The following is a 26,659-nucleotide window of genomic DNA, read 5'->3' on the forward strand; positions in this document are numbered from 1 at the left end:
AACCATACGCCGTGACAGCTTCAGACTTCATCGTTATCTTTAACAGCTCCGTCTGGAACTGAGTTAATCAGCGGCCGTCTCCTCTTCGGAGCAGAATGGTCCAGATGCAGAGTGACCAGCCTGCCTCCCACTCCCGGCACATCCCCGCCCACTGAGCTGGAATGTCTGAGCACAGGGCAGTGACCTCCGGGAGGTGCCCACAGGAATGCCTGGGGCGGGGAAAGTGGCAGCTGGTCACGGGGACATCCACACAGCCCGTGACCCCCCCATCCCGCCATGTCTCCCTGCCCCTCTCTCTCCACATACCTAATCCAGGAAGATCCCCAAGGTGTGGCCACAACTCTGGGGACAGTCTGAACTAGTGAATGAGAAGACTTGCGGAAATTAAACGTGCAGCAGGGAAGCTGGCAGGGGCCCCAGGGCATCACTTCAGCATCCCGGCAAGTCCATCAGCAGAGCAGACAAGGGCCCCAGACCCCTGTGTCTGCCCACACCCTCCCCTGCCCCAGCCCCAATGGGCTGCCACTCGTCTTATCCAGCGGTTACACATCACAGGAGTATTTAATGTGTGAGGATCTGACTATGAGTTCTCAGGCCACTACAGAGCAAGTGATTTCCATTTAAAGGTTATAACTTCTATCTTGCTCATAAACTCTTTATTAGACACCATGGTAAGTGCCATGGGGGACTGAGGTCGGAGGGGGCAGGACCAGTACAGTGAGGTTTGACTGGCCTCTTGAAGGGCAAATTTGCTGAGTGAATGAGATGGGGGGAGGGAGCTCTAGGCAGAAGGAAGAGCACAAGCAATGACACAGCAGCAGAGAGCTTCCCAGAGGCCTTGGACCCTGCCTCCAGGCTGCCTCCCCCGGATTGCATCACAACCACCAATCTCATCAGGTTACTCCCAGCCTCAGGCACCTGCCATGGCTCTCCTCCGCCCTTCATATCAGACCTAACTCTTTAACCAATCAGACAGCTCCATCATCACTGCCTCCCCCACCATGACAGCCCCCAGACAACCCCTGCACCAGCTGGGCTGTGTTCTCTGCCATCTGGGAAGCCATCTGCCATTCCCCTCCCCCCGCTCTCTTATGCACCCGTGTGCAGGGAGAAAAGTCCCCACTAACCTTCCTTTAGAAGGAGCTGACCCTCGTGGCTGCCCTCCAACCAGGCACAGCTTTGAGCTACTCTTCCAGGGGTGGGAGACGGGATCAAGCTCACAGAGTTAGCTGGGCTGAAAAAGAACACCCGGTTCCACCCTCACCAGCTCTGCCACCGACGGGACTCTGGCCTGGGCCTCAGTTTCCATAGCTGCAACCTGGGCTAATGACCACCCCCCATCACAGGGCTGTGTGGAGGCCACTAGGGAAGGCCTGTGAGAAAACGCCAGCCCCAAGCTGCGTGCGGAGCAGGTGTGCGTGTGTGCTAAGTCGCTTCAGTCCTACCTGACCCTTTGCGACCCCATGGACTGTAGCCCGCCAGGCTCCTCTGTCCATGGGATTCTCCAGGCAAGAACACTGGAAGGGGTTGCCATGCCCTCCTCCAGGGGATCATTCTCAACCCAGGGATCGGACCCACGTCTTTTACGTCTCCTGCACTGGCAGACGGATTCTTTACCACTAGTGCCACCTGGGAAGCCCCAAGAAGCACAGGCACACCCATCATCCCCGGGGCCAGGGCACACACCTGCTGGCTGAGGTTTTCCACCTGCATCTCCACCTGAGAGCCACTAAGCTTCCTGCCCTGGACCAGAGGAGGCCCGCCCCCACCATGCGCACAGCCCAGAAACCACTGCAGGCAAGCGAGGTGGCCATCAGCCCCCAGACCCCAAGGCAGGCTGGGCTGAGACGCGCTTGTGCTCCATCCCCACCCTGCGACCCAGCAACTCCACCACCGGGACTCCACCCGAGAGAAATGAGTCTATGTACACATCCACCAAAAGATCTGTTCCAGAAGGTTCACAGCAGGTTTTTCACCATCACCAAAACCCGGAAACAATCCAAACATCCATTCACAGGAGAACAGATGAACAAAGTATGGTATGGCTGTGCAGTGAAATACTACTCAGCAATCAAAAGGGAGCAGAATCCAACACACCCAGAAACATGAACAAACCTCAGAAGCACTGTGTTGAATGGAAGACCTTGAATGTGAAAGAACAGATGCTCTAAGTTTCCAATCATATGAAGTTCAGGCACATGTAAGGTGAAAGGTGTCATCAGAACAATGGTTAACTCACAGCAGAGATAGACAGAGACTGGAATGGGACATAAGGGAACTTTCTAGAATGATGAAGATGTCCTCTGTCTTGCCTAGCATGGCAGTTATGCAGTGTATCTGCTCCCTATTGCTGCTGTAACAAATGATCACAAACTCAGCGACTTCAAACCAGACAGTGCTGGAGGTCAGAAATCTGACACAGGTCTCACTGGGCTAAAATCAGTGTCGCCAGGACTACATTCCTTCTGAAGGCTCCAGGGGAAAATCCATTTCGTTGCTTTCCCCAGCTTCTAGAGAATACCTGCCTCCATCTTCAAAGCCAGAAGCATAGTACCTCTCAATCTCTGACTCTGACCCTCCTGCTTCCTTTTTTATGTATAAGGACCCTTGGGGTTACACTGAGCCCACCCTGATAACCCAGGACAATCTCTCCTTCTCAAACCCCTTAATGGAATCACAACTGCAAAGTCCCTTTGGCTGTGCAAGGTACCATATGTGAATGTCCCAGGGGAGTAGGACACGGACATCTTGAAGGGCCATCACTAGGCCCATCACAGGAGTATCAGTTCAGTTCAGTCACTCAGTCATGCCTGACTCTTTGTGACTGTAGCATGCAGGGCTCCCTGTCCACCACCAACTCCCAGAGCTTGCTCAAACTCATGTCCATTGAGTCAGAGATGCCATCCAACCATTTCATCCTCTGTCGTCCCCTTCTCCTTCCACCTTCAATCATTCCCAGCATCAGGGTCATTTCAGGTGGGTCAGTTCTGGCAACAGGTGGCCAAAGTATTGGAGCTTCAGCTTCAGCATCAGTCCTTCCAATGACTATTCAGGACTGATTTCCTTTAGGATTGATGGATTTGATCTTACAGTCCAAGGGACTCTCAAGAGTCTTCTCCCACACAATTCAAAAGCGTCAATTCTTCGGCACTCAGCTTTCTTTATAGTCCAACTCTCACATCCATACATGACTACTACTTGTGTATACCATACAAGTATATGGTGTGTGTATATATATGTGTGTGTGTGTGTGTGTAAAAACCCATGAACTGCACACTTAACATGTGTAGGCTTACTGTATGTAAATTATACCAATAAAAAAAATAAACAGCATACAAGAAGGACACCTGTAACCTGGGCTGTGGGTGTTATGTCCCGGGCATGGCATTGCCGGCAACATCTCATTTAATCTTCACACCTGCCCTGCATTATCAACTGCTTTCCAGAAACCAAGGCATGAGGAGACAGAAAACTTTGCTTGCAGCTGGCAGAGGGCAAATCCCACTTGAATGCAAGCTCTGCGTGCCCTCCAAGGTCACTGAAGACACCCAGGGATCCAGAGGGTGGAACTAAGGGGAGCAGCTGTCCTTTGATGACCCCCTCTTACTTATATGTGGGTACGAGAACATTCCCCTAACTCTGCTCTAAGGAAAACAACGGTGAGTGGGGTGAGAAAAGAAAACTCAAGATAGGGACTGTAGAGGTGATGGGAGGCCCACACTGGGGACCCCAAGTGCGGTCCAGAGGGTCAGCCATGCTTTAACTGCACCCAACAGAAGAGTCAGAAACCCAGGTGGCTAGGTGAAATCTCTCATGCATTCTACAACATTTTATTTATTTATTTATTTTTGTTTGCTCTAGGTCTTTGTTGCTGCATGCGGACTTTCTCTAGTTGCAGCAAGTGGGCTGACTCTCAAGTTGCAGTGCCCCAGCTTCTCACTGCAGTGGCTTCTCTTGTTGCGGAGCATGGGTTCCAGGGCCTGAGGGGCTTCAGGAGCTGCAATAAGTGAACTCAGCAGTTGCAGCTCATGGGCTCCACGGGCTCAACAGTTGTGGCACATGGGCTTAGCAGGTGGGATCTTCCCAGACAGGGCTCAAACCTGTGTCCCCTGCACTGGCAGGAGGATTCTTAGCCACTGGACCATCAGGGAAGTCCCTCTCTTCATTTTAATTACAGGCGATGAATTCAAATGAATGAGCAAACCTTTGTCCACAAACCTCCAGCCTGCCACCTGGCACACCCCACCGTACCCCTCCTACTGCCCCTCAAGTCTCACCAGCAAGCTGCAGCCTCATCCCCTAGATCTATCTACAGGGCGTGGGCACCTGCGGGGAAACTGCCAGACGGACACAAACCTGCTTCTGTGAGAAGGGACCTGACTGCTCCTAAAGGGAGCCCACGAGGCCTCCTGCACTGGGGACACACACTCCAGACGGGACAAGAGGCCCCACTCCCGAGGTCCCTGCTGTTTCTGCCACTAAGGCGCCCCCAGAAAGAAGGACTCTCAGGTGTGTTTGCCATTTTGCCTGATGCCCACCTGACAGCACCTTGCTATCTGGGCTCCGGGTCACCTGTGTCCAGGTTCAGACAGCTCCGCTGAGCCACCCACAGCCCGGGCCCTTCAGGCAGCACAGCCCTGGGCTCTAAGAACAGACAGCGCGGTCACTTTTCCAGAACCCTTGCCCCTCATGCCCATGCAGAGTCTTCACCAGGGCATGCCCATCTCCTCTTGCTCCCTGGATGACTGGTGAAAGGGACCTGAGGGGTCTTTGGAGCGGCTTCCTGGTGGCTGGAGGCAAAGCACATGAGGGAGTGTTAGAGAAATTATCCAGGACAAGGATTTTTGAAGAATACAAAAATCCAAGTTCAGAAACCATCAGGTCCACCACCCGCTCTCTCCCCACGGAGCCTTAACCAAGAGCCATATCCTTTCAAGCCTCTGTGTCCTCGTCTATAAAAAGAGGATAACACCCCTTCCCCACGGAGCTGGATTTTGTGAAAGCTCATCTATTGGCTCTGTCTTGCATGAACTGGCAACTCTGGAAGGCTTAGCACCAAGGGGTTAACAGGCGCTGCCTGTGGGCGTGTGGTCCTGGCTGTTTCCACCTTTCATCCTTTGGATTCGATTTTCCATGATGAACGTGTAACGCTTTTGTTAAGAGAACCAAAGTTATCTTAGTTTTTTTCCCAGTCCCTGCCCAAGATATCATGCTGCTGCTGCTGCTAAGTCACTTCAGTCGTGTCCGACTCTGTGCGACCCCATAGACGGCAGCCCACCAGGCTCCGCCATCCCTGGGATTCTCCAGGCAAGAACACTGGAGTGGGCTGCCATTTCCTTCTCCAATGCATGAAACTGAAAAGTGAAAGTGAAGTCGCTCAGTCATGTCTGACTCTTCCGACCCCATGGACTGCAGCCTACCAGGCTCCTCCGTCCATGGGATTTTCCAGGCAAGAGTACTGGAGCGGGTTGCCATTGCCTTCTCCAAAAGACATCATGAGGACAGAGGAGATGTTGAGGTTGGGGGTGGGGGTGGGGGTGAGGGGGGTGAGCAGGGTGCGAGGCTGGCTTCTGCCTACCCGGGGCGCCCTGCTGCTCAGCAAGGTACTCGGTACTCCTGCACGAATTCTCACCTACTCCTGTTTCCTGCATCAGGACCCCAGCCTCCATCAGCTCACAGTGATCACCCAGTTCCCAAACTCTGAGGGCCACTCTCTGTCTAGCAAATCTCCCCAGTGACCCCACGGGGTAAGCTTTATCTCCCAGCTCCACCCTAGAGATGAGGAGACAGAAGTGCAAGAAGGTTTCCAGGCCTGCCCAAGGTTCACAAGGAGTCTGCCACAGAGCGAGCCTAGGACTTGAGCTGGTCCCATGATTCCACACTGCCTCCTCTCACAGCTGAGGGCTCAGCGCAGGGACCCGCCTGGAAGGAGCTCTTGAACTGCCTTGACTTCAGCCTCCTCCAGGCCCAGGACTTCAATAGGTATTGCTCTGGCACTAATAGTCAACCCCCTGTTCATGGGTGTGTGCTAAGTTGCTTCAGTTGTGTCCAACTCTTTGCAACCCCCATGGACTGAAGCCCACTAGGCTCCTCTGTCCATGGGATTCTCCAGGCAAGGATGCTGGAGTGGGTTGCCATGCCCTCCTCCAGGGGAACTTCCCCATCCAGGGATGGAACCTGAGTCTCTGGTGGCTCCTGCATTGCAGGCAGATTCTTTACTGCTGAGTCACAGGGTAACCCCCAGTTAACCCCCAACATGTCCCCAAATAAATGTCCCCTATCTGAAGTGGGCCATCCTCAGTGCTGAGACAGACATCTTGCCACCCTGTAAGGGGGCAGGCGTCCTGCTTGGGTCCCAGGCCCCACCCTGGGTTCCTAGGTCCTCTGGGCTCCAACTTTTCCCCCAGCACTGCCCTCAGCTTTAATCAGTCACATCTGGGTCAGGATCCTGCTGTTCAGCTGTCACATTTGGGGACAAGCCTGGAGGTGGCAGTGTGCGTGGGATGACCATACGGCTGCCCGTGGGCTCTGGGCCCTGAGGGTTCAGCTAGGGGTCAGGGGGAGCAGGAGAGGGTCACCTTGAGTGGTAAGCATATTCACAGATGGAAACCAACCCACAAATTCTTCTGAGGGTGAACGGCAAAAGTAGGTGTGAGCATGGGCAGAGGTATGGACAGGGAGACGCTTTGCTGGCAGAAGGAGGTGGGGGGGTCTGCTATCTTGGGACATGAAAGCCCTGACAACTCCCTCATGAGTCACAGGATGAGCTGGGCCACCCCTCCACCACAGTCATTATATTTTTGGCTTCTGTGTTTATGTTTTGCTGCTTATTTCAATCTCATTGCCAGTATTTTACTAGAAAATGGCCTCACTCTTCCCACTCCCATCCACTAAGATTTTTGAGGGGCAATGTTAGCATGACCCGCCTGCATTCTTCAGCATGCTATATTCTATCTTAAGGTCTTACTCTATAGGAATACATGCCTATTTCATAAGATAGATAAATATATATGTAATATACATATATAATTCAGTGAGGAAGTCTGCTTTTTCCATATAAATATTCATTCAATGCACAAGGCTTAGATCAAAAAATAAGTAGGAGAAAGTGAATTCCGACTTTCCTACTGCATCCTGGTACATCCCATCCTGTGGGCTCATCTTCCTTCCTGAGAACCTCGGGCTCTGACCCCAGCATGTAGCACTTTGGGATCTCTGGTGAATCACTGGTGAATGTTCGGGAAAGACCCAAGGAATGCAGTGGTGGGGCAAAATCAATGTCCACAACTAGCCAAGCCTTTGGCTAGTGGGTTCATGTTTAATGAACCATACCAACCCCAAGGGAAGATCTACCAGAAGCTTCCACAGTCTCTCTGTTCCTCTGTCTCTGTCACGCTCCTTCCCTCTCCTCCATCTCTGTTGTTCCCTCTTCCTCTCTTGCCATACCTGCATGCACACACATACTTATGTGTGATCACACACACACACACACACACACTCCCAGCAGCCTGTCCTGAGACAGGTCTGGAAGTACTCAGAAACAACTGAGCGACTAAGCACAGCACAGCACATCAGGTCTTTCCTGGGTCTCTGGCACCACTGTTCACCATTCCCCTTGGGACTAGACCATCCCTTCCCCCCAAGTCCCCTCCAGGGCCCAAGCTGGGTGCTGCCAGCCCACTGTCTGTACCCTCAGCCTCCCGGTCCTCATATCTCAGCCCAGACAAGCAGAGCCTTCCCTTGCCTTGAGCGACATCATGATGCTATCCTCCCACTAGGTCACCATCTGCTCCTCACGTGGCTGCCACTTTCGAGGAGTCTGTTTCTTTATCAGGAAAACTGAAGAGGTTAGCTCATAGGTACTGAAAGCCCTATTGTACCCTCCAGCTTTAACCATTTCTCACTTTGATCATCAAAGTCACACTAACTAAGTGCTAATGGTTCCTGAGGACCCAGCAACTCCTCCCCCAGATCTCCACTAATTCTGGCTCCCCCACAGCTTAATTTACCAAGCAAAAAAATCCCCCTATTTGGGCCTAATAAAGTATTGTTAAGTTTTTATTTTGCCAAGGACAGACATAAAAACTTTTTTTATTAAACCTATTATCTGCTATTATATTCAATCCATAAAAGAAAGGAAAAATAGGACTATACTAGTTATCTATTGCTATTAAGAAAAAATCTTTTTAACTCCAAAAATTTAGTGGCTCAAAATGACAATCACTTGTTTGTACAGAACTCTGCAATTTGGGCTTTTCCCACCTGGGGTCAACTCATGCATGAAAGTCATTTGAAGGCTTAACTGGGGCTAAATGATCCAAGACAGCCTCACTCACTGTGTCTGATATTCTCCTGGGCTGCTGGGTGGGGAGGCTCAGCTCCCCTCCATGTGGCCTCTCCAGCGGGACAGCCCAGGTCTCCTACACAGCAATGTAACAGGCGGGTGAGTCCCAGCGCACAGATGCTCATCAAATCTCTGCTGGCTTCATGTTTGCTGACGTCTGTTTGGCCAAAACAAGTCACTTGGCCAAGCCCCCAGTCAAAGTAGGAGGAGACTATGCAATGACATGGTTACCCTTAATGTAACAATCTATAATATCATAAGGGCATATCAGAAATTCTCTTATGCAGTAGATTTAGCCTCATGGAAACCTATGACACAGTCAACTGTGCAACTTCCTCACAGACCCATTAGGCTTCACGCATCAGAGCCATTTCCAGCCCAAAGGCTGGTATTTGGAAAACACAGCATCTATCAATTACCATCTTCTTTCCAACTAGACAGAGGTGGCCTCAGAATGTCTCTCAACACAGCATTCCAGATTCCTCCCAACTGATCAGAAAGGGCACACAAAATTCAAGTCTACTTTCCATCGCTAACCTAAGGGTTTTCTCTTCAGAGAAGAAGTTTTTGAAAGACGACACGGGAGAAGAAATGCTTAACCCAAAGGAAGATGGTGGCAACTCCAGGCACTGTGGCCAGGGTCAGGTGTGGAACCTTCCTCCAACCTCAAACCACTGGGACCAATCTTCATGATCTCACGTGCCAGCCAATGAGCCTCGTGGACCAACACACCCCTGCACAGATGGCCATTGGCAAGCAAGACCATAGGACCTTCACTTTGGGCCAAGCCATACCAGCCATGGCACTTCACACAGATGTGGCCTTTGCCTCAGTTTGAGTAGGCATGTCAGCCTCTGCCTGGCAGCACTGCCCAGACCCAGGTCTGACCTCTGTACCCTGCAGGTTCCCCCTCCCTTCTCAAAACCAATGAGGAACCAGCAGGGAAAGACCACTGAAGCCCCACCACAGCCCTGGGCAGGTGACAGCCCCAAGGTACAGGCTTGGGTCCTGTCAGTGAGATGACCTTGGGGGTCCCTTCCTTAATAGGCAAGGTCTGGACCTTGGGGTCCTCACCAACTAAGGTGGGCCCCCCAAACCAGAAGGATCCTGTGTGCACAATTTCTGGATGACAAAATCTCCCCTACTTGAAAATACTCTATGTGTTGATGTGGTTGTGCTGGTGCAGAGAGGAAAGGTCACGCCTCAGCCTCGTTCAACCAGTCTGCTCCAGTGTCCCCCGAGCGGGCCTTTGTGGATTTGGCCAGATACATCCTTTTTATTTTTAATTTTTTTTAGTGATACATCCTTGATGGGCCTTCCCACAGCTGAGTAATAGGCCTCCCCAGAGGGTCCTCACATCATTCCTTGTACCTAAGACAGAACAGATGCTGGAGCAAATGCGTCAGTTGATGTATTTGGCATCATTGGACAAATGATGTGTTCCTTCTGCTACATTCTAACTCAGGAAACCACAGCTTGACCTGATGCCCACGGTCCCTTCAGAGGGGTTGAACCACGGCCCTGTGTGCACCAGGAGAACACCCCAGGAGTCTGCACTTCATTTCATGGGAAAGACCCAGTAGACAACTACTCTACTCATTATGAAATACTTACATGGAAGAAAGCAATTTCCTCCATGAAAGAAAAAGGAGTAAAATTTCTAGTAGGGTGTACATTTATTCTCCACCTGTATGGATGTACAGCCCTTACCTAGAAACCATCTCCTGCAGATGACTTATTTGGTTACAAGCACCATAACTACCTGTATGAGGGTCATTCTCTGACCATCTGTTCCCCAGCTCACCCCACAGAGAAGGAGGCCCCGTCCCCTGGCCAGGGGTAACAAGTAATCATGCCTGGACCTAGGGACCTCCTCTTGGAACCTGGATTTGGGAGAGAAAGACAAACTGGGGAGGGCATAAGTGGGCCTGCAGGGAAGGGAGCATGGATGACATGCAGAGCAAAGCAGAAGTAAGAGATGGGGGAGGGAGAGGGGAGAACTCCAGGCTCCCAGCGTTTTTGCTCCTATACCTGGCAGCAGTCCTAAGCTCCAGGAGCCATCCTAACATCCTTTCTATAAAATCTCCTTTTCGACTTCCTCTAGGGAGAAAAGGTTTGGTTACCTGCAACCAAAAGCCCTCCTCAACACACCTTTAAAGCAAACACTCTGCCAAGGACCAGGGCACAAAGGATGGGCAGCTACCAATGTCAGTTGAGAAAATATGCAAGAAAGTGGAAGAGAAAAGGCTGTGGGGGTGGCGACAAGTCAATAATTTATTAATGGCAAAGAGGTTTTAGATCGGCATGCCATCTCTGACTGATGGAGAGAGGCTGGCTGGACTGCTGTGTTGAGGAGTGTCAACTGAAAAACATACACGCAACCTAAAAGTAGAGAGTCATGTTTTATTCAGCCGAAATGTTTCGGACTTCAAGCCCGGAGTGTGTATATTCTTCAGTCAACAGGAGGGTTATGAGGCAACCTCTAGGTTCAGTCGGGAAGTGTGTAGATGGAGGGAGTGATCTGGATTTTTCTCCTGGCTTTGCCAAGTGTTTGGGGGCAGTCTCTTTAGCCCACCCTGACCTTTGCCCACCTACAAAATGAAGGGTGTAGGCCCAACCCAGTCATTTCACAACCCAGGTCTCAAAAGGCTGCAGAAGTCACCTAAAAACTCTGTTTTCTCAACAACATTCACCTCCGCTTTGGGAACAGGACTCCTGACATTTGTGCTGTAAACAGTTTCCTATTCCAACTGGCAGAGAGGGCTCCTCAAGGACAAAGAGAAAAGGAACAGAAAGGAAGGAAGTGACCAGAGGAATTCAGCCTTTTGCCCACGGAAACCTGGGGGAGAAACAGAAAGAGGCCAGCCTGAGGCCTCCACATCAGAAGGCTCCAGCTCACCACCCACATCTTCTGTGTCCCAAATGGGACCAAGGATCTGGGTTCGGAAAACTGTTCCCAGTCACTGAGAAACCAACAGGACCAGAGGGTCTGGTTTACCAAAAACAGCCTTGGTTTTCCTGATGGTCATATTGGAACACAGTAGGCAAAACTACCCAAAAGGTAGTCAAAACCTTCAGGAAGTAAAACAGTCTCCATTGCATGCATGTGCAACTCCAACCCTTTCCAACCCCGTAGACTGTAGCCCACCAGGCTCCCCTGTCCATGGGATTTTCCCAAGCAAGAATACTGGAGTGGGTTGCCATTTCCTTCTCCAGGGGCTCTTCCCGGCCCAGGGATCGAACCCATGTTTCCTGCTTGGCCGGCGGATTCCTCACCACTGAGCCACCTGGGAAGACCTAATATGCTCAGCAATGAGGTGAAAATGAAAGCAGTGCCCAGAGGCTCTCCCTGTTGGCTGACTCCTTTGAACCCCTCTCCACCACAGGGCCAAGATTATTAAATCGACACTCATTCCACAGCAGAAATGAACACAGACATTTCTGCTACACTGCCGTGTATTTTCTTAAAAATCTTCACATTTGACAAAAATGCACACTTAAAATAATAGGCTGCAGGGGGAAAACAGGGCTGGTGCATACCAGTTAACACCTACAGAACCTGGCACCTGAGCCCCTCCAAAACCAGTCAGGGTTCTAGGGACATCCTGGTCCAGCAGCCGCTGGGCCCTGAACCCAACACCACCCAGTGAATAAGTCATTGGCTCCTGTTCCTCCTTTGAGATGAAGGACCTCAGGGGCACTCATTTCTTACAGAGAGCGAGCTCATCAAAACGAAAAGCCCCATCCAGAAGGCCACCTGCACCACTGACTTCTTAAAGGGACAGTGCCTTCCAGCTCCTTTATCTGCTCTCTGAGCTTCCCCATACAGCTTAAGGGGATGGAAAGATATGAAAATGGCCGCGACTTGCCCTAAAGGAAGGAGCCTCTATATATTTTCAATTTTTTCTTAATTCTGATTGATCTTTAATCATGAGAAAGCCCATCCTGATCTACCAAAATATAAACACACTGGGAAAAATTGCCAACAAGCCAACACAACTTGCATCTATACCAACATCATCTCCCCAGTTGTCAACCATAGAAATACATGCTGTAACAATTTCCAGAGTAAGATAATTGGAAGTGGCTTTTAAGATCATTTGACTGTGAGTAACATCTGATTTATGAATGTGAGAGTTGGACTATAAAGAAAGCTGAGCACTGAAAAATTGATGTTTTTGAACTGTGGTGTTGGAGAAGACTCTTGAGAGTCCCTTGGACTGCAAGGAGATCAAACCTGTCCATCCTAAAGGAAATAAGGCCTGAATATTCATTGGAAGGACTGATGCTGAAGCTAAAACTCCAATACTTTGGCCACCTGATGCGAAGAACTGACTCACTGGAAAAGACCCTGATGCTGGGAAAGATTGAAGGCAGGATGAAAAGGGGACAATAGAGGATGAGATGGTTGGATGGCATCACCAACTCAATGGACATGAGTCTGAGTAGGCTCCAGGAGTCGGTGATGGACAGGGAAGCCTGGTGTGCTGCAGTCCACGGGGTTGCAAAGAATTGGACATGACTGAGCGACTGAACTGAACTGAACATCTGATTTACAAAGGGCTCATTTCTGGACAATTGGCATGGACTGACAGACATCTTAAAAAGTGAGAAAATCTAACCAACAAGTTGCTTGAAAATGTACAAGTTTTTAAGGTTTGTGCTTTTAACATTTGAGTCAAGCTGACTCTGTTATATTAAAAACAGCCACAAATTTTTCACAGCACCTCCTACTAAGAGCTGGAGTCTATTTCTCCACTCCTTGCATCTATCTGGCTGGCCTGGTGACTTGCTTTCAGCACTAGGATGCAGCAGAATGATTTTATAGGACTCCTCAGGAAGCCACTTATTTTGCAGACATTTCATTAATTTGTTGTTAATTTAATAGTTTTCCCCATTTGGGCATAAGTCTTTCATTCAGGTATCAATGATTCTTTCTTTAGGCTCCTGAGAAGGATCTAATTGAGCCCCCGGAATAGCAGTGTCTCCAAAGACCCTACCAGGATTTGTTAGAAGCCAAGGGCTCGACTTCCCTGGTGGTCCAGTGGTTAAGAATCTGCCTGCCAATGCAGGGGACACAGGTTTGATCCCTGATCCAGGAAAATCCCACATGCTGCAGGACAACTAAGCCCTTGCACCACAGCTACTGAACCCATGCACCCTACAGCCCACACACTGCAACAAGAGGCCACGGCAGTGAGAGGAAGAAGAAAGCCTCCCCGAAAGAAGAGCAGCCTCCACTTGTGCAACTAGAGAAAGCCTGCAGACAGCAGCGAAAACCAACGCAGCCAAAAATAAAATTTTTTTAAAATGTTAAATTAAAAGAAAAAGCCAAGGGCTGACCAACAACCCAAACTCCAGGAGGGCATCGTTCTGCAGGTTCCAGAGGAACCCGACAGATATACAACCCAGAGGAGGAAAAGTTTGCAACATTCACGTTGCTCCTGGGCAACGCTGAAGGCTCTCTAACTAATGCACCTAAATCTTTCGGACTGCGGTAGACAGTCCCCCAAATGTGCCTATGTTCTAATCCCTAGAGCCTGTGAATATAGGAAAAAAAGGACTTTTGTTGATGTGATGAAATTCAGGATCTTGGAAGAGGGGGAGTACCCGGGATTGTCCAGATGGGCCTAAATAAGAGATCCTTGTACAAGGGTCCTTAGAGGAAGGAGGTAGGAGAGGCCGAGTCAGGAAGAAGACATACAAGGGAAGCAGACTGGAGTGATGATGCACTTAAAGATGGAAGAAGGGGCCACAAGCCAAAAATGCAGGTGACCTCTAGAGCTAAAAAACGCAAGGAAGCATATTCTCCCCTAGGGCCTCCACAAGAACACAGCTCTGCCAACACCTTGATTTTAGACCAATGAGACCCACTTTGTAATGACTTCCAGTCTCCAGACTATAAGATAATACATTTGTGTTGTTTTATGCCACTGTCTTTGTGATCATTTTTACTACGGCAATAGGAAACTAATACATTGGATAATTCTTCTGGGCTACAGGAATGTAACTTGGAACTATTATTCATAATGACAATAACAGCTAATAATAATAGCTAATATTAACTTAATGTCTAGCTTGTGGTTGGCTTTAAGTACCTTTCTTGTATAAACTCATTTAATTCTTACAAAAACCACATGAAGTTAATCTACAGTTCACAGATGAGAAAACTGAGCTTTTAAGAGGTTACGTAACTTGCTGTGTGTGTTAGTCACTCAGTTGCATTGGACTCTTTGTGACCCCATGAACTGTAACCTGGCAGCCTCCTCTATGCATGGAATTCTCCAGGCAAGAATACTGGAGTGGGTATCCATTCCCTTCTCCAGGGGATCTTCCTGACCCAGGGATCGAATCCAAGTCTCCTGTATTAGAGGCAGATTCTTTACCATCTGAGCCACCGGGGAAGCCCCACTTGCTAGGGCCACACAACAGGTAAAGGACATAGCCCAGAGATGAAACCAGGCAGTCAGGCTCCAGATCCCATGTTTAGCCATTACATCTCCAAAATCAAACCAACAATAATAATAATCAATTGTAGCCACTTCCTGAGCCCCCTCTAGGTACCAGGCTTATGCCCAGCCCTGGACATATCATCTCTCAATTGTCACACACCCCAATGGAGCAGAATTATTAATCATCCTTGTTTTCAGCAGAAGAAGCTGAGGCCCAACAATTTGACACCCAGATGTTAAACACATCTGAACCCACAAGTGTCAGAGGCCAAAAGCACAGATTTAACCACACACCCTCCTGCGTTCCTCATCCCACTTGAGGCCCTGGTGGCTGAGAAAAGGACAAGGATAAGTGACACAACCATATAATTCATCTTCCAAACTGAGATACTCAGAAAGTGAATGGAGTCATTATTAATACTGTCACTGACAAGGGGCATAGAGAGGAACTGTCCCGGCAAACCTGGACCATGGCGACCCTAAAGACGTTGTTGTTATTGTTGGTTCAGTCATCACGTCATGTCTGACTCTTCGCGACCCCATGAACTGTAGCACTCTGGGCTTCCCTGTTCATCATCAACTCTCGGAGTTTGCTCAAACTCATGTTCATCGAGTCGGTGATGCCATCCAACCATGTCATCCTCTGTTGTCCCCTTCTCCTGCCTTCAGTCTTTTCCAGCATCAGGGTCTTTTTCAAGGAGTCAGTTCTCCGTATCAGGTGGCCAAAGGATTAGAGCTTCAGCTTCAGCATTAGTCCTTCCAAAGAGTATTCAGGGTTGATTTCCTTTAAGATTGACCGGCTGGATCTCCTTGTAGTCCAGGGGACTCTCAAGAGTCTTCTCCAGCACCACAGATCGAAAGCATCAGTGGACTAAAAACAAGGCAAATACACTGTTGTTCCCCAGCACTGTTCCCCAGAAGGGGTGCTGTGGAGCAGCTGTTAACCCTTCCTGACATCACAGCTACCAAGACTAGGTCAAGGCTGGAAGAGGAGGGTGGTCCTGGCAGAGCCCAGAGCAGAATGTGCAAAGCTCCAGACTTGTGGCATCAGCACAGTGGGCCAAGTGTGTCCAATGGTGGTCTGGGAGTCCATCTGAGGGTGGAGGCTGGGGAGCCCTGGCTAGAGTCCTGGATACAAAGAGACCTCATTCCTCACAGGTGCCCCAGTCAGAAACCCATGTGGAGCTCAGAGCCTTGGCAAAGGACTCAGTGGAAGCCAAGCAGGGCCAGCATCCTGAGACACCAATGTCGTGGTGGAGACACCAAAGTCTCCTCCAAAGTCGTGGGCCTGCTGGACAAGAAGTCACACAGCCTGGGGCTGAGGCTGGGTCTGCTCCTTCCCAGCACTGAGATCTTGGCAGTACTGCTTCTCAGCCCTCCTTTTCCTCTGAGCCTCCTGGGCGAAACTCAGCCTCTGATAACTACCCGAGCTCCATCCACAGGATTCATAATAGTGAACAATAACAGTGGACAACAGCAAACACTCACCGTGAGTCAGGAAGAATACTCAGCACTTAGCAAGGGTTATAGGAGTAAATAAAACCCACTCTAGAATAGGCACAAAGGTTATTCCCATTTTATAGATGTGGAAACTGAGGTGGGAGGGGGAGTAAGGAACTTGCCCAGCATCCCACTACTGGTACACAGTGAAGCTAGGATTGGAATCCAAGGTGACTTCCCCTGTAAATTCCCACTGGAACATTCTCTTTTCCCCACCTGGCCAACCCAGAGCCATACACTCCAATGCAGAGACATCCCCCCCGCAACCCCAAGGGAGGGTCCCAATTTCCCTGGTGGCCAGGGACCTGGCAGTCACATTTCACACTAATTCTCACCCAATTATAAGACTCACTGATGGGCTGTGCAAACATATCCCCAGGCCCCATTTCCCTGGTGGGCCTAATTTCAGCAAATCCAGGAATGAGAATTCTAATGACCCCTCCCCAGGTGATTCCTAAAGCTTTTCTTATCCTGTTCAAGTTCCTCGTGAGCCTGATTCTATCAAACAGTCTAATGATCTCATGTTCTTGACTGCCTGTAAAACTCTCTAGTCTCCCTCTGCCCCCAGAGCACAGCCTCAGCAAAAAACCTTCTCCCAGCTGGAGGAAGCACAAACTGGAATCAAGATTGCCGGGAGAAATATCAATAACCTCAGTTATGCAGATGACACCACCCTTATGGCAGAAAGTGAAGAAGAACTAAAGAGACTCTCAATGAAAGTGAAAGAGGAGAGTGAAAAAGTTGGCTTAAAATTCAACATTCAGAAAACTAAGATCATGGCATCCAGTCCCATCACTTCACGGTGGATAGATGGGGAAACAGTGGAAACAGTGGCTGATTTTATTTTTCTGAGCTCCAAAATCACTGAAGATGGTGATTGCAACCATGAAATTAAAAGATGCTTACTTTTTGGAAGAAAAGTTATAGCCAACCTAGATAGCATATTAAAAAGCAGAGACATTACTTTGCCAACAAAGGTCTGTCTAGTCAAGGCTATGGTTTTTCCAGTAGTCATGTATGGATGTGAGAATTGGACCATAAAGAAAGCTGAGCACTGAAGAATTGATGCTTTTTTGAACTATGGTGTTGGAGAAGGCTCTTGAGAGTCCCTTGGACTGCAAGGAGATCCAACCAGTCCATCCTAAAGGAGAACAGTCCTGGGTGTTCATTGGAAGGACTGATGTTGAAGCTGAAACTCCAGTACTTTGGCCACCTGATGCGAAGAGCTGACTCATTGGAAAAGACCCTGAAGCTGGAAAAGATTGAGGGCAGGAGGAGAAGGGGACGACAGAGGATGAGATGGTTGGATGGCATCATCAACTCGATGGACATGGGTTTGGGTGGACTCTGGGAGTTGGTGATGCACAGGGAGGCCTGTGGCGTGCTGTGGTTCATGGGGTCACAAAGAGTCAGACACGACTGAGTGACTGAACTGAACTGAACTGAATGGCAAGTGATACAAGTTTTCTATTGTGGAAGTGATATAAATAAGACTCTTAAAATAAGTGTGTTAAAAAAACAGTAGGTCAATTTTTAAAATAATCATACAGTACATTACAGTTTGGGTGGTTGGTATACATGGTGGAATAAAAAATGGGGAACCTCAAGTGGCCGATAGAGAAGAAAATGGCAACCCACTCCTGTATTCTTGCCTGGGAAATCCCATGGACAGAGGAGCCTGGCAGGCTACAGTCCATGGGGTCGCAAAGAGTTGGACACCAATGAATGCACACTCACAACAACACACACAAGTGGCTGAAGACTGAGAAACAGTTCCCTGAGGATAGGAGGTGCTTGAGGAGGCTTTTCTGAGAGTCTGAGTTCTCTTCTAGTAACAACACCGCCACAAGCAAGGTCACGGGGTGGGAGGGATGCACTTAATTCAGTTCAGCCTCAGTTTCCCCTTGTGTAAAATCACCCACTTAATGGAGTATTTATGAGGATTAAATGAGACGTAAAAGTGAAGTGTTTAACACAGGGCTGGTGCTGAAACCTCCCTGCTGACTCAGACAGTCCAGCGCTGGGGAGTGGACCGTGTCAGCTGCTCCCTGCCCTCCACCCACCGTGTGCTGGAGTCCCAAGTCCGAAATGCAGACATGTGAAAACTCAGTGATTCTCAAACTTGTCTGCTCCCCCAAAGAGGTCCGGATAGAATAGTTTCTGGGATGGGCATCAGGACCAGGGCAACAGGAATTTTAAAACACTCCCCAAGTACTTCTAATAGGCAGCCTGGATAGAGAACCACAGTGGTTCTAACACCAGGGAGTGTCCAGCGGCCGAAAACTGCGGCTCCCAGCATCACCCCTTCCAGATCAGCCCTGGAGGACAGTTGGCTTCATTCTTGTTCCCCAGCAGTGCAATCTGCAGTGTTGAGAAAGGTGTTGAAAGGCATTCAAAACAGCTTTCTGCCCACCCATGATCTCTACTATTTCCACAACAGAGCCAGCCGGCATCATTTGCCCCTTTCACTGACCAGGCAAGGAAAGCTGAGTAGAACCAACCCGGAGTCTTAGGGCTCCAAAGCTACTTTGCTCCTCCAGCCCTCTGCACCTCTAGTGTACATCTGACCAACAGTGGGGACTGGGACTTATTTGCAACAAAAGGAACGCAGGAGGATTTGCAGAGTCCAGTCCTTTGCGATGGGGTCAGGGTCGTTTCTGAGCAGGGCTTGCTCTTCCTGGCCATCTCATTTGCCCACCCTGCTCTCCTGGCGAGGCCCAGACCTGGGTGGGAGGCGAGCGCTCCCAGCCACATGCTGCTCATTCACTAAAGCCCTGGTTCCTCTCTGCCATTCTAATTATGCGCCGCGATAATAAAGACGCTTTCTCCCTCACCAAAGAGGCCTATTTGTGTGAGGAGAGCATTTCGCCCCCACAAGATTGAGTCGTCACTCACAGCCTTGTTGGAATCAAAGTCGCATCTCTTCAGGGGTTGATGGAGCCCCACCCGCCTCCCTCTCCAGCTTCCGCCCACTGCTGAGCATCTGAGTTTCTAGAAGCGCCCACTGCCCTGTGGAGTGGGCAGGACTGAAGATGCCACTCCCTACTGCGGTGCTCCCTCACAGCTTGCTGACTGAGATGCACTCGACACACAGTAGGACATTTATTGAGCGCCTACTGTGTGCCCTTCCTCAATTCAGTTCAGTTCAGTCCAGTCGCTCAGTCACGTCCAACTCTTTGCAACCCCATGGACCACAGCACGCCAGGCCTCCCTGTCCATCACCAACTCCCAGAGTTTACTCAAATTCACGTCTATTGAGTCGGTGATGCCATCCAACCATCTCATCCTCTGTCCTTCCCTTCTCCTCCTACCTTCACTCTTTCCCAGTATTAGGGTCTTTTCAAATGAGTCAATTCTTTGTACCAGGTGGACAAAGGATTGGAGTTTCAGCTTCAACATCAGTCCTTCCAATGAATATCCAGGCCTGATTTCCTTTAGGATGGACTGGTTGGATCTCCTTGCAGTCCAAGGGACTCTCAAGAGTCTTCTCTGACACCACAGTTCAAAAAAGCATCAATTCTTTGGCGCTCAGCTTTCTTTATAGTCCAATCTCATATCCATATATGACTACTGGAAAAACCATAGACTTGACTAGATGGACCTTTGTTGACAAAGTAATGTCTCTGCTTTTTAATATGCTGACTAGGTTGGTCATAACTTTCCTTTCAAGCAGTCAGCGTCTTTTAATTTTATGGCTGCAGTCACCATCTGCTGTGATTTTGGAGCCCCCCAAAATAAAATCAGCCACTGTTGTTTCCACTGTTTCCCCATCTATTTGCCATGAAGTGATGGGACTGGAACCCTTCCTAAGAGTATGGAAATGAAAGGCATAGTCCCTGCCCGTGTTGAGAGAAAAGGGATTGAAAGAAACAGCACAAGCTTTTAGGCTCTAGGATTGATCCCTACCCCAACTCTAGCATTCAAGATACCAAGTTCCTCAAAGGCCTCAACTGCCTCATCAACAAAATGGGTTAATAATAACACTCTCCAAACTCATAAGGCTGTTGGGCTTCCCTGGGTCGGGAAGATCCCCTGGAGGAGGGCATGGCAACCCACTCCAGTATTCTTGCCTGGAGAATCCCATGGACAGAGGAGTCTGGCAGGACACAATCTATAGTGTCGCAAAGAGTCGGACACGACTGAAGTGACTTAGCACACACACATAGGGCTGTTGGGGGAGTCAGTGGGATATTCACATGTAAAACTGAACAGTAGCTGGGATCACCAATGGCTAGTACCAAAGGCTCTGGACCACACAGCTGGGATCTCATCTGGACGGAGGAGTCTAGGAAGGCTTCCTGAGAAGTGCTACCTGAACTGAGTTTTGAAGGATGAACAGGAGTTTGCTAGAGAAAGTGAGGATTTTCCAGACAGGAGGAACTGCATGAGGGCCAAAGGAGAGGACAGGGCTCTGGGAAACGCAGGAGATGATGTGGCAATTGTGCACAAGGGGTACATCACAGTGACAGGGGACCCAGCTTCCAGGCAGGTACGGACATGGATGTGAATCCCATGACTACAGCCCTACCTAATGACACTCAGAGCATCACTTCAGCCTTTTCTCCGCTCCTCTGGGAGCCACAACCAGCACCTTCCACATCCACCTGTAGCTTAGTGGCCACAGGAAAGTGGGGCGACTAGTCACGCTCTATTAGTCACATACTCACTCACCCAGACACTCAGTACAATTCCCTGAGGGCCCCGTATGTGCTGGCAGACTACCTCCTAACCCTCACTCAGCCCATTTCCAGCTGTGCCACGCTAACCTGGCAGCTTTCTCCTCAGCAAACTGGGCGTAAAAGGGCCCCCTCGAAGATTCATCCACTCAATAACAAATGTGTGTGCATGCTCAATCCCTTAGTTGTGTCGGGACTCTTTTTTTTTCATTCATTTTTTAATTGAAGGATAATTGCTTTACAGAATTTTGTTGTTTTCTGTCAAACCTCAACATGAATCAGTGATAGATATACATAATATCCCCTCCCTTTTGAACCTCCCTCCCATCTTCCTCCCTATCCTGCCCTCCTAGGTTGATACAGAGCCCCTGTTTGAGTTTCGTGAAACATACAGCAAATTCCCATTAGCTATCTATTTTACATATGGTAATGTAAGTTTCCATGTTACTGTCTCTATACAGTGTCCGACTCTTTACCACCTCACGGACTAGAATCCACCGGGCTCCTCTGTCCATGGAATTTCCCAGGCAAGAATACTGGAGTGGATAGTCATTCCCTTCTCCAGGGGATCTTCCCAACCCAGGGATCCAACCTGAGTTGGATCTCCTGCATCTCCTACACTGGCAGGCGGATTCTTTACCACTGCGCCACCAGGGAAGCAATAACAAATGTGATCAGGGCTAAATAAGATAATTCAGTACTGTCAGATTTTAGGATAAACTAAGTCCTCAGTAAATGTCATTATTTTAAATGGTTACTTTTATTATGATTACCTGTCAGGATGTGGGATTCCCTGGTGGCTCAGACTTAAAGAATCTGCCTGCAATACAGGAGACCAGGATTCCATCCCTGGGTCAGGAAGATATCCTGGAGAAGGGAACGGTAACCACTCCAGTGTTCTTGCCTGGGAAATCCCATGGACAGAGGAGTCTGGTGGGTTACAGTCCATGGGGTTGCAAAGAGTCAGAATCCCATCTCCAAAGTCCAAAGCACCACCTCCAGAGTCACCCCCAATCCTGGCAAAACCCCTGCTGACTGTGCATTTTCTTACCCACCCTCCCACCGACCCTGGAGCAAACTACCTGGTTTCCACTGACCACATCGAGGCCTGACTCAGTCACCATAGGAGCTAGCCCAGCCTCAGTCACCCCAACCCTGCTGCATCTCATCTCATCCTTCTAGGGCTCCAAGTGTCAACCAGCTCAGCTCTTGGCAGGAGCAAGATTGAAAGTCATCTCAGACTTTTCGGTCCAAAGTTCCAAGGGTTAAAGGGTGGCCCTTCTGATTTTACAAATTAACTAATTTAAATGTTCTATTAAGGAAATTTGCAAGCACATACAAAGCAAACGGAATAGTAATGAACGGTCATGTACCCACTACCCAGCTTCAATTACTACCAACCTGATATTCTTGTTTCACAGGCACCTCCCCAATGCCATTCCCACTTGATTTATTGGTAAAAGCTTTATGGCCAGCCCTTCCAGCATACCCCATCACCCGGTGTTCCCACTGCTCACAGGTCCCAACCACTTTGATGCCTCTGGCACCAAGAGAAACCTTGAAATAATCCCCTGAAGGACAGTCATCTTTATGTCCCTAATAGAATGGTAATCACTGGCCCACAGGGGCTATACAGGATGGTGGTAAAGGGCTGGAGCCCTGGAATCAGACGGCCTGGGTCCAAATCAATACTTATTAGATGTGTGACCTTGGATAAGTCATTCCACCTAGGCTTAGATTGCCTACCCAGTAAAAGGACAATGCTGGTCACAGGTTTCTGGTGCAGCGTCAAAAAATAAAGTAATACATGTTCATGCCCAGCACAGAATATGCAGTGAGGAAGCCTTAGGAATAGATGTGTCAGGTGGTGGCTAAGCAGGCTTTGCTCTTATGAGATATTAATATCTCTCATTTTATAGATGAAGGGGTGGAGGCCAGAGAGAAGCAGGGAGCTACCAGGGGCTCTTTCTGTACCCCAAGTCCATGTGCCTGGAATTGTCACAGTGCACTTTGAACCGCAGAGCCCTGAAAGTGAAGAGATACCCTAGAACAGGCAGGCAGCAGTGGCAGGTGGCCCAGCACACCCAGCATGTATCCACATCCTGGATGGGGAGGAGAGACAACTACACAGTGCCTCTGTGTGTGTGTGTGTGTGTGTGTGTGTGTGTGTGTGTGTGTGTGTGTGTGTGTGTGTGTGTGTGTGTGCAGGGTGTGTGCTAAGTCACTTCAATTGTGTCCCTACTCTCTGTGACCCCATGCACTGTAGCCCACCAGGCTCCTCCATCTGTAGAATTCTCCAGCCAGGAATACTGGAGTGGGTTGCCATGCCCTCCTCCAGATCGATGGAACCCTGAGTCTCTTACTACTTCTGCATTGGCAAGTGGGTTCTTTACCTCTACCTCCACTTGGGAAGCCCACCTGCAGGGTAAGGGTGCTAAATTCCATTTTTACCAGAGTGGGGTTGGGGGAGGTTAGTGCACATTTCTGCTCACTCTCTGATTGACAAGCCCTATGGCCCACCTTGCATTGGGTACAGCCATTCACTCTTCTAGCAGGAAAAGCAAGAAGCCGGTTCCCTAACTTAAGCTTCAGCAATCCTTAGCCTTTCTGATGTCCCTCCTTTTCATCCTTTTTTTTTTTTTCCAATTTAAAGGAAAAGGGTGGGGAAAAGATAAATCAAACCAGTTGCTGAGTGATGTTCAGACAAAAGACATCCTCCAGCCACTGCGGGCGTTTGTCACCTCCTCCCCAGCAAGGGGAGGGGAGGGGGGCAGATTCGGGATGCTGCGTTTGGGCCCCGCCTGGACTCTCCACGTCCCTCCCGGGAGTGAGCGGTGTCAGGATCTCCCTCCCCCCAGCGCTCCCCCACCACTGCAGTGCCGAGTGGGGAGGCACCTCCCAGATCCGCAGGAACAATGGGCTGGGGAGGGGGCAGGTGCGGCTCCGAGCGCAGCAGAGGGCGGGGGACACCGCCACAGACCCCAAGACTGGGAGGACACTTCTTGGGGCGGTTGTGCTGCCATCTGACTCAGTTTCCCCGGCTCTAGTGGGGTCCCCGCAAAGCCGGGCGCTCCTCCGCTGGATGAATTTTCTCTTATGCCTCCGGCATTTCAATTTCATCCGCGCTAGGAGGCTTGCCTAGTCGCTTCGGAAGCCGCCGCCGGGCTACGCTCCCCATCCCGCAGCTGCTCCTGCCGAGGCTTTGCAGGTCAGGGACGCGCGGCAGCCTCCGTGCGCCCAACTTTCCCCACTTGGGACCCGCAATCCTGGCCAGCCCGTCTCCTCTACTGGGAAGCCCTGATTTATAGCTCTGGGCTCCAAGAGCTGCCCTTCTGCTTTCCCCTGCTTCCAGGTCCCGTCTCGCTCCTTACCCGCCCTCCGTCCCCCCACTTTCTGAGCACAAACCACGCTTCCCCCCAGAAAGCTGCCCTGGCACATTTGCGAAATGCGAGCGTCTGTCCTCTGCACCGGGCGCCGTCTCCTCCCCGCAATCCCGGGGAGAGGTGGCAGCGGGGCTCCCGCTGCTTCGCTTCTCCTCGGCCCTGAGAATCCCCGGGGGATGGGCGGCGATTGAGACTGGGATGCAGCAGGGCCCGGAACTACAGCCCGCACTCCGGGCGCGCCGCTCCCGGCCTCTGCGGGGTGAGAAAACAGGTCCAAATCTCTGACTCCCCCTGGCTCCCACCCCCGCCTCGCTGAGTCACGAAAACGAGCGGCCGGGAACACCGTATTACTCGTGGCCGGCCGTTTAAATGGCCAGCGCGGACGTCCCCAGCAGAGCACTCGGGATGGCCAGGGGAGACGACGCTCTCCCAGACTCTCACTGGGCCCCGCAGGAGGCGACATCCCGCGGCGGGGGCAGCGCGGTGTCCGGGAGGGGGCTGCGGTCCTCGCCGCAGTGCCCGCACCCCAGCCGGGAGCGGAGCACGTGACCGGCGGGCCACCTTCTAGTCCCCCCGGTCCCCCGGATCCCCGGCCCCGCCGCGGTGCTGCCCTCGGCCCTAAGAGGGAAGGGGACAAGGGAAGGCCGGGATGGGGCCACCTACTTTCCCGCGGCCCGCGATGGGGCTGCGGAGCGCCCGGCCGAGCGCACCCCCTCCCTCCCCGGCCCGCCCGGCCGCGCCGCAGGACCCCGCGCCGCGCGCTCACCTCGGGACCCCGGGTCGCCGCCGCCGGCTTCCTTGTCCGCCATGGTCGCGCAGCCCCCGCCCGCGAGAGGAGCCCCCGGCGCGGCGTCCGAGCCCGTGCAGGTCCGGGTCCGTGTTCTCGGCGGCGCTCGGGCCGGGTCTGAGCCGCCGGGCAGCGGGAGCACTGCTCTGACGAGGCCGCCGCCGCAGCTCGAGCTCCTCCCCGCGCTCCTCCCGGGCCCGCCCCGCGCCCCGCGCCCCGCGCCCCGCCCCGCCCCGCCGGCCCGTTGGGGAAAGAAGGCGCGGCGTCCGGCCCAGCCCGAGAGGCCGGGGTCCTCCCGCCCGACCCGCCGCGCCTAGCCGGGCCCCTCCTTTCTGGGGCTCGCCCCTGAAGCGGCCGCGCCCGGGGTGATGGGCGCGCCCCGGGCCCGGTAGCTGGCCGGACGCAGGCGCGCGCTGGGCGCTCTGATGGGCGAGCGGTGGGGACTGGATGTCAGGCCCCTTGGCCCCGCGGCGCGTCCGGCCTTTGGAACGGAAGGGTGTGAAGTCCTGCACCAAGCACCGCACAGGCACCCCACTCTCCAGGGGACGCCCGCTCCCCCAGGGTCCCAGAGGAACTGTCAAGGATCCGCGTGAAGGCGGAACCCGGCGCCGCAGCGCTCAGGCCGCAGGCGGAGGACCAGCGCGCGGGCCGTGCTCTGGGCATCACCGCGGGCATCAGCCTCCAGGCCACCTGCCGGACTCCATGGCAACTCGGAACCTGGGAGGCGCCTGCCGCGGAGGCTGAACCGAATCTTCCATATATGGGCTCCGCCGGGCCCTCCTTACAATCTGAGAATAACGACATTAATAATTCAGGGATTGGAAGTCAGTGATTCATTCTCCCTCTCCTCTGGCTCCACCACACACGCGCCACCCGCACCTGTTTGATCCTGGCCAGGTGGCTTTTGAGTCCGCTATGCGAAGAGGCAACGAGGCTATGATAAGATTCTAATGATCACAGTTACTGGATCCTTCCCCTAGTGCCTGACACTATGCTAAGCCCTTAAGAGTCTTATCTCATTTTCTCTGGAAAACTCTGAGAGGTCGGGACCAGAGATCCCCATTTTGCAGATAAGGAAACAGATTTGAAGGTGTTAAATGATGATTCCAAGAACACACACAGCAAGTAACTGCCCAGTCTGGAATCCCACCCAGGTCAAAACCACCAGCTTCTCCGCCCTGAGATGGGCCACAGCTCCCAAAGGGCACTTAGCCTTTAGTCATCCTGCACTCGATTGATGGAGGATGGGGTGGGCAGAGGGCTACAGGGAAAGCCTGGAGACTAGGGTCTACTTAGAAAGTAATGGTAGTGTGATGAGTTAAAAGGATGAACTTGTTATCTATCTGCATACATTAAAAATCTCAGGCTTCCTTAGTGGTCCAGTGGGTGGGAATCCACCTGCCAATGCAAGGGATACAGGTTCAATCCCTGGTCCAGGAAGATCCCTCATGTCAGGAGGCAACTTAGCCTGTGTGCCACAACTATTGAGCCAGCAAGCCCTAGAACCTGTGCTCTGC

General features: G+C 51.2%; 1 protein-coding gene across 1 annotated transcript in view; it reads right to left on the bottom strand.

Annotated features, from left to right (window-relative positions):
- Positions 1–25,379, bottom strand: part of HSPA12A (heat shock protein family A (Hsp70) member 12A) — a 76,017-nt gene extending 50,638 nt beyond the window's left edge. Inside the window, exon 1 of the mRNA XM_043925261.1 lies at positions 25,122–25,379. Coding sequence (XP_043781196.1) covers positions 25,122–25,164 — 43 coding nt within the window. The 5' untranslated portion in view covers positions 25,165–25,379. The remainder of the gene's footprint in view (positions 1–25,121) is intronic.
- Positions 25,380–26,659: the final 1,280 nt, after the last annotated feature.

The sequence above is a fragment of the Cervus elaphus genome, chromosome 15, assembly GCF_910594005.1.
Source record: "Cervus elaphus chromosome 15, mCerEla1.1, whole genome shotgun sequence".
Classification (NCBI taxonomy): domain Eukaryota; kingdom Metazoa; phylum Chordata; class Mammalia; order Artiodactyla; family Cervidae; genus Cervus; species Cervus elaphus.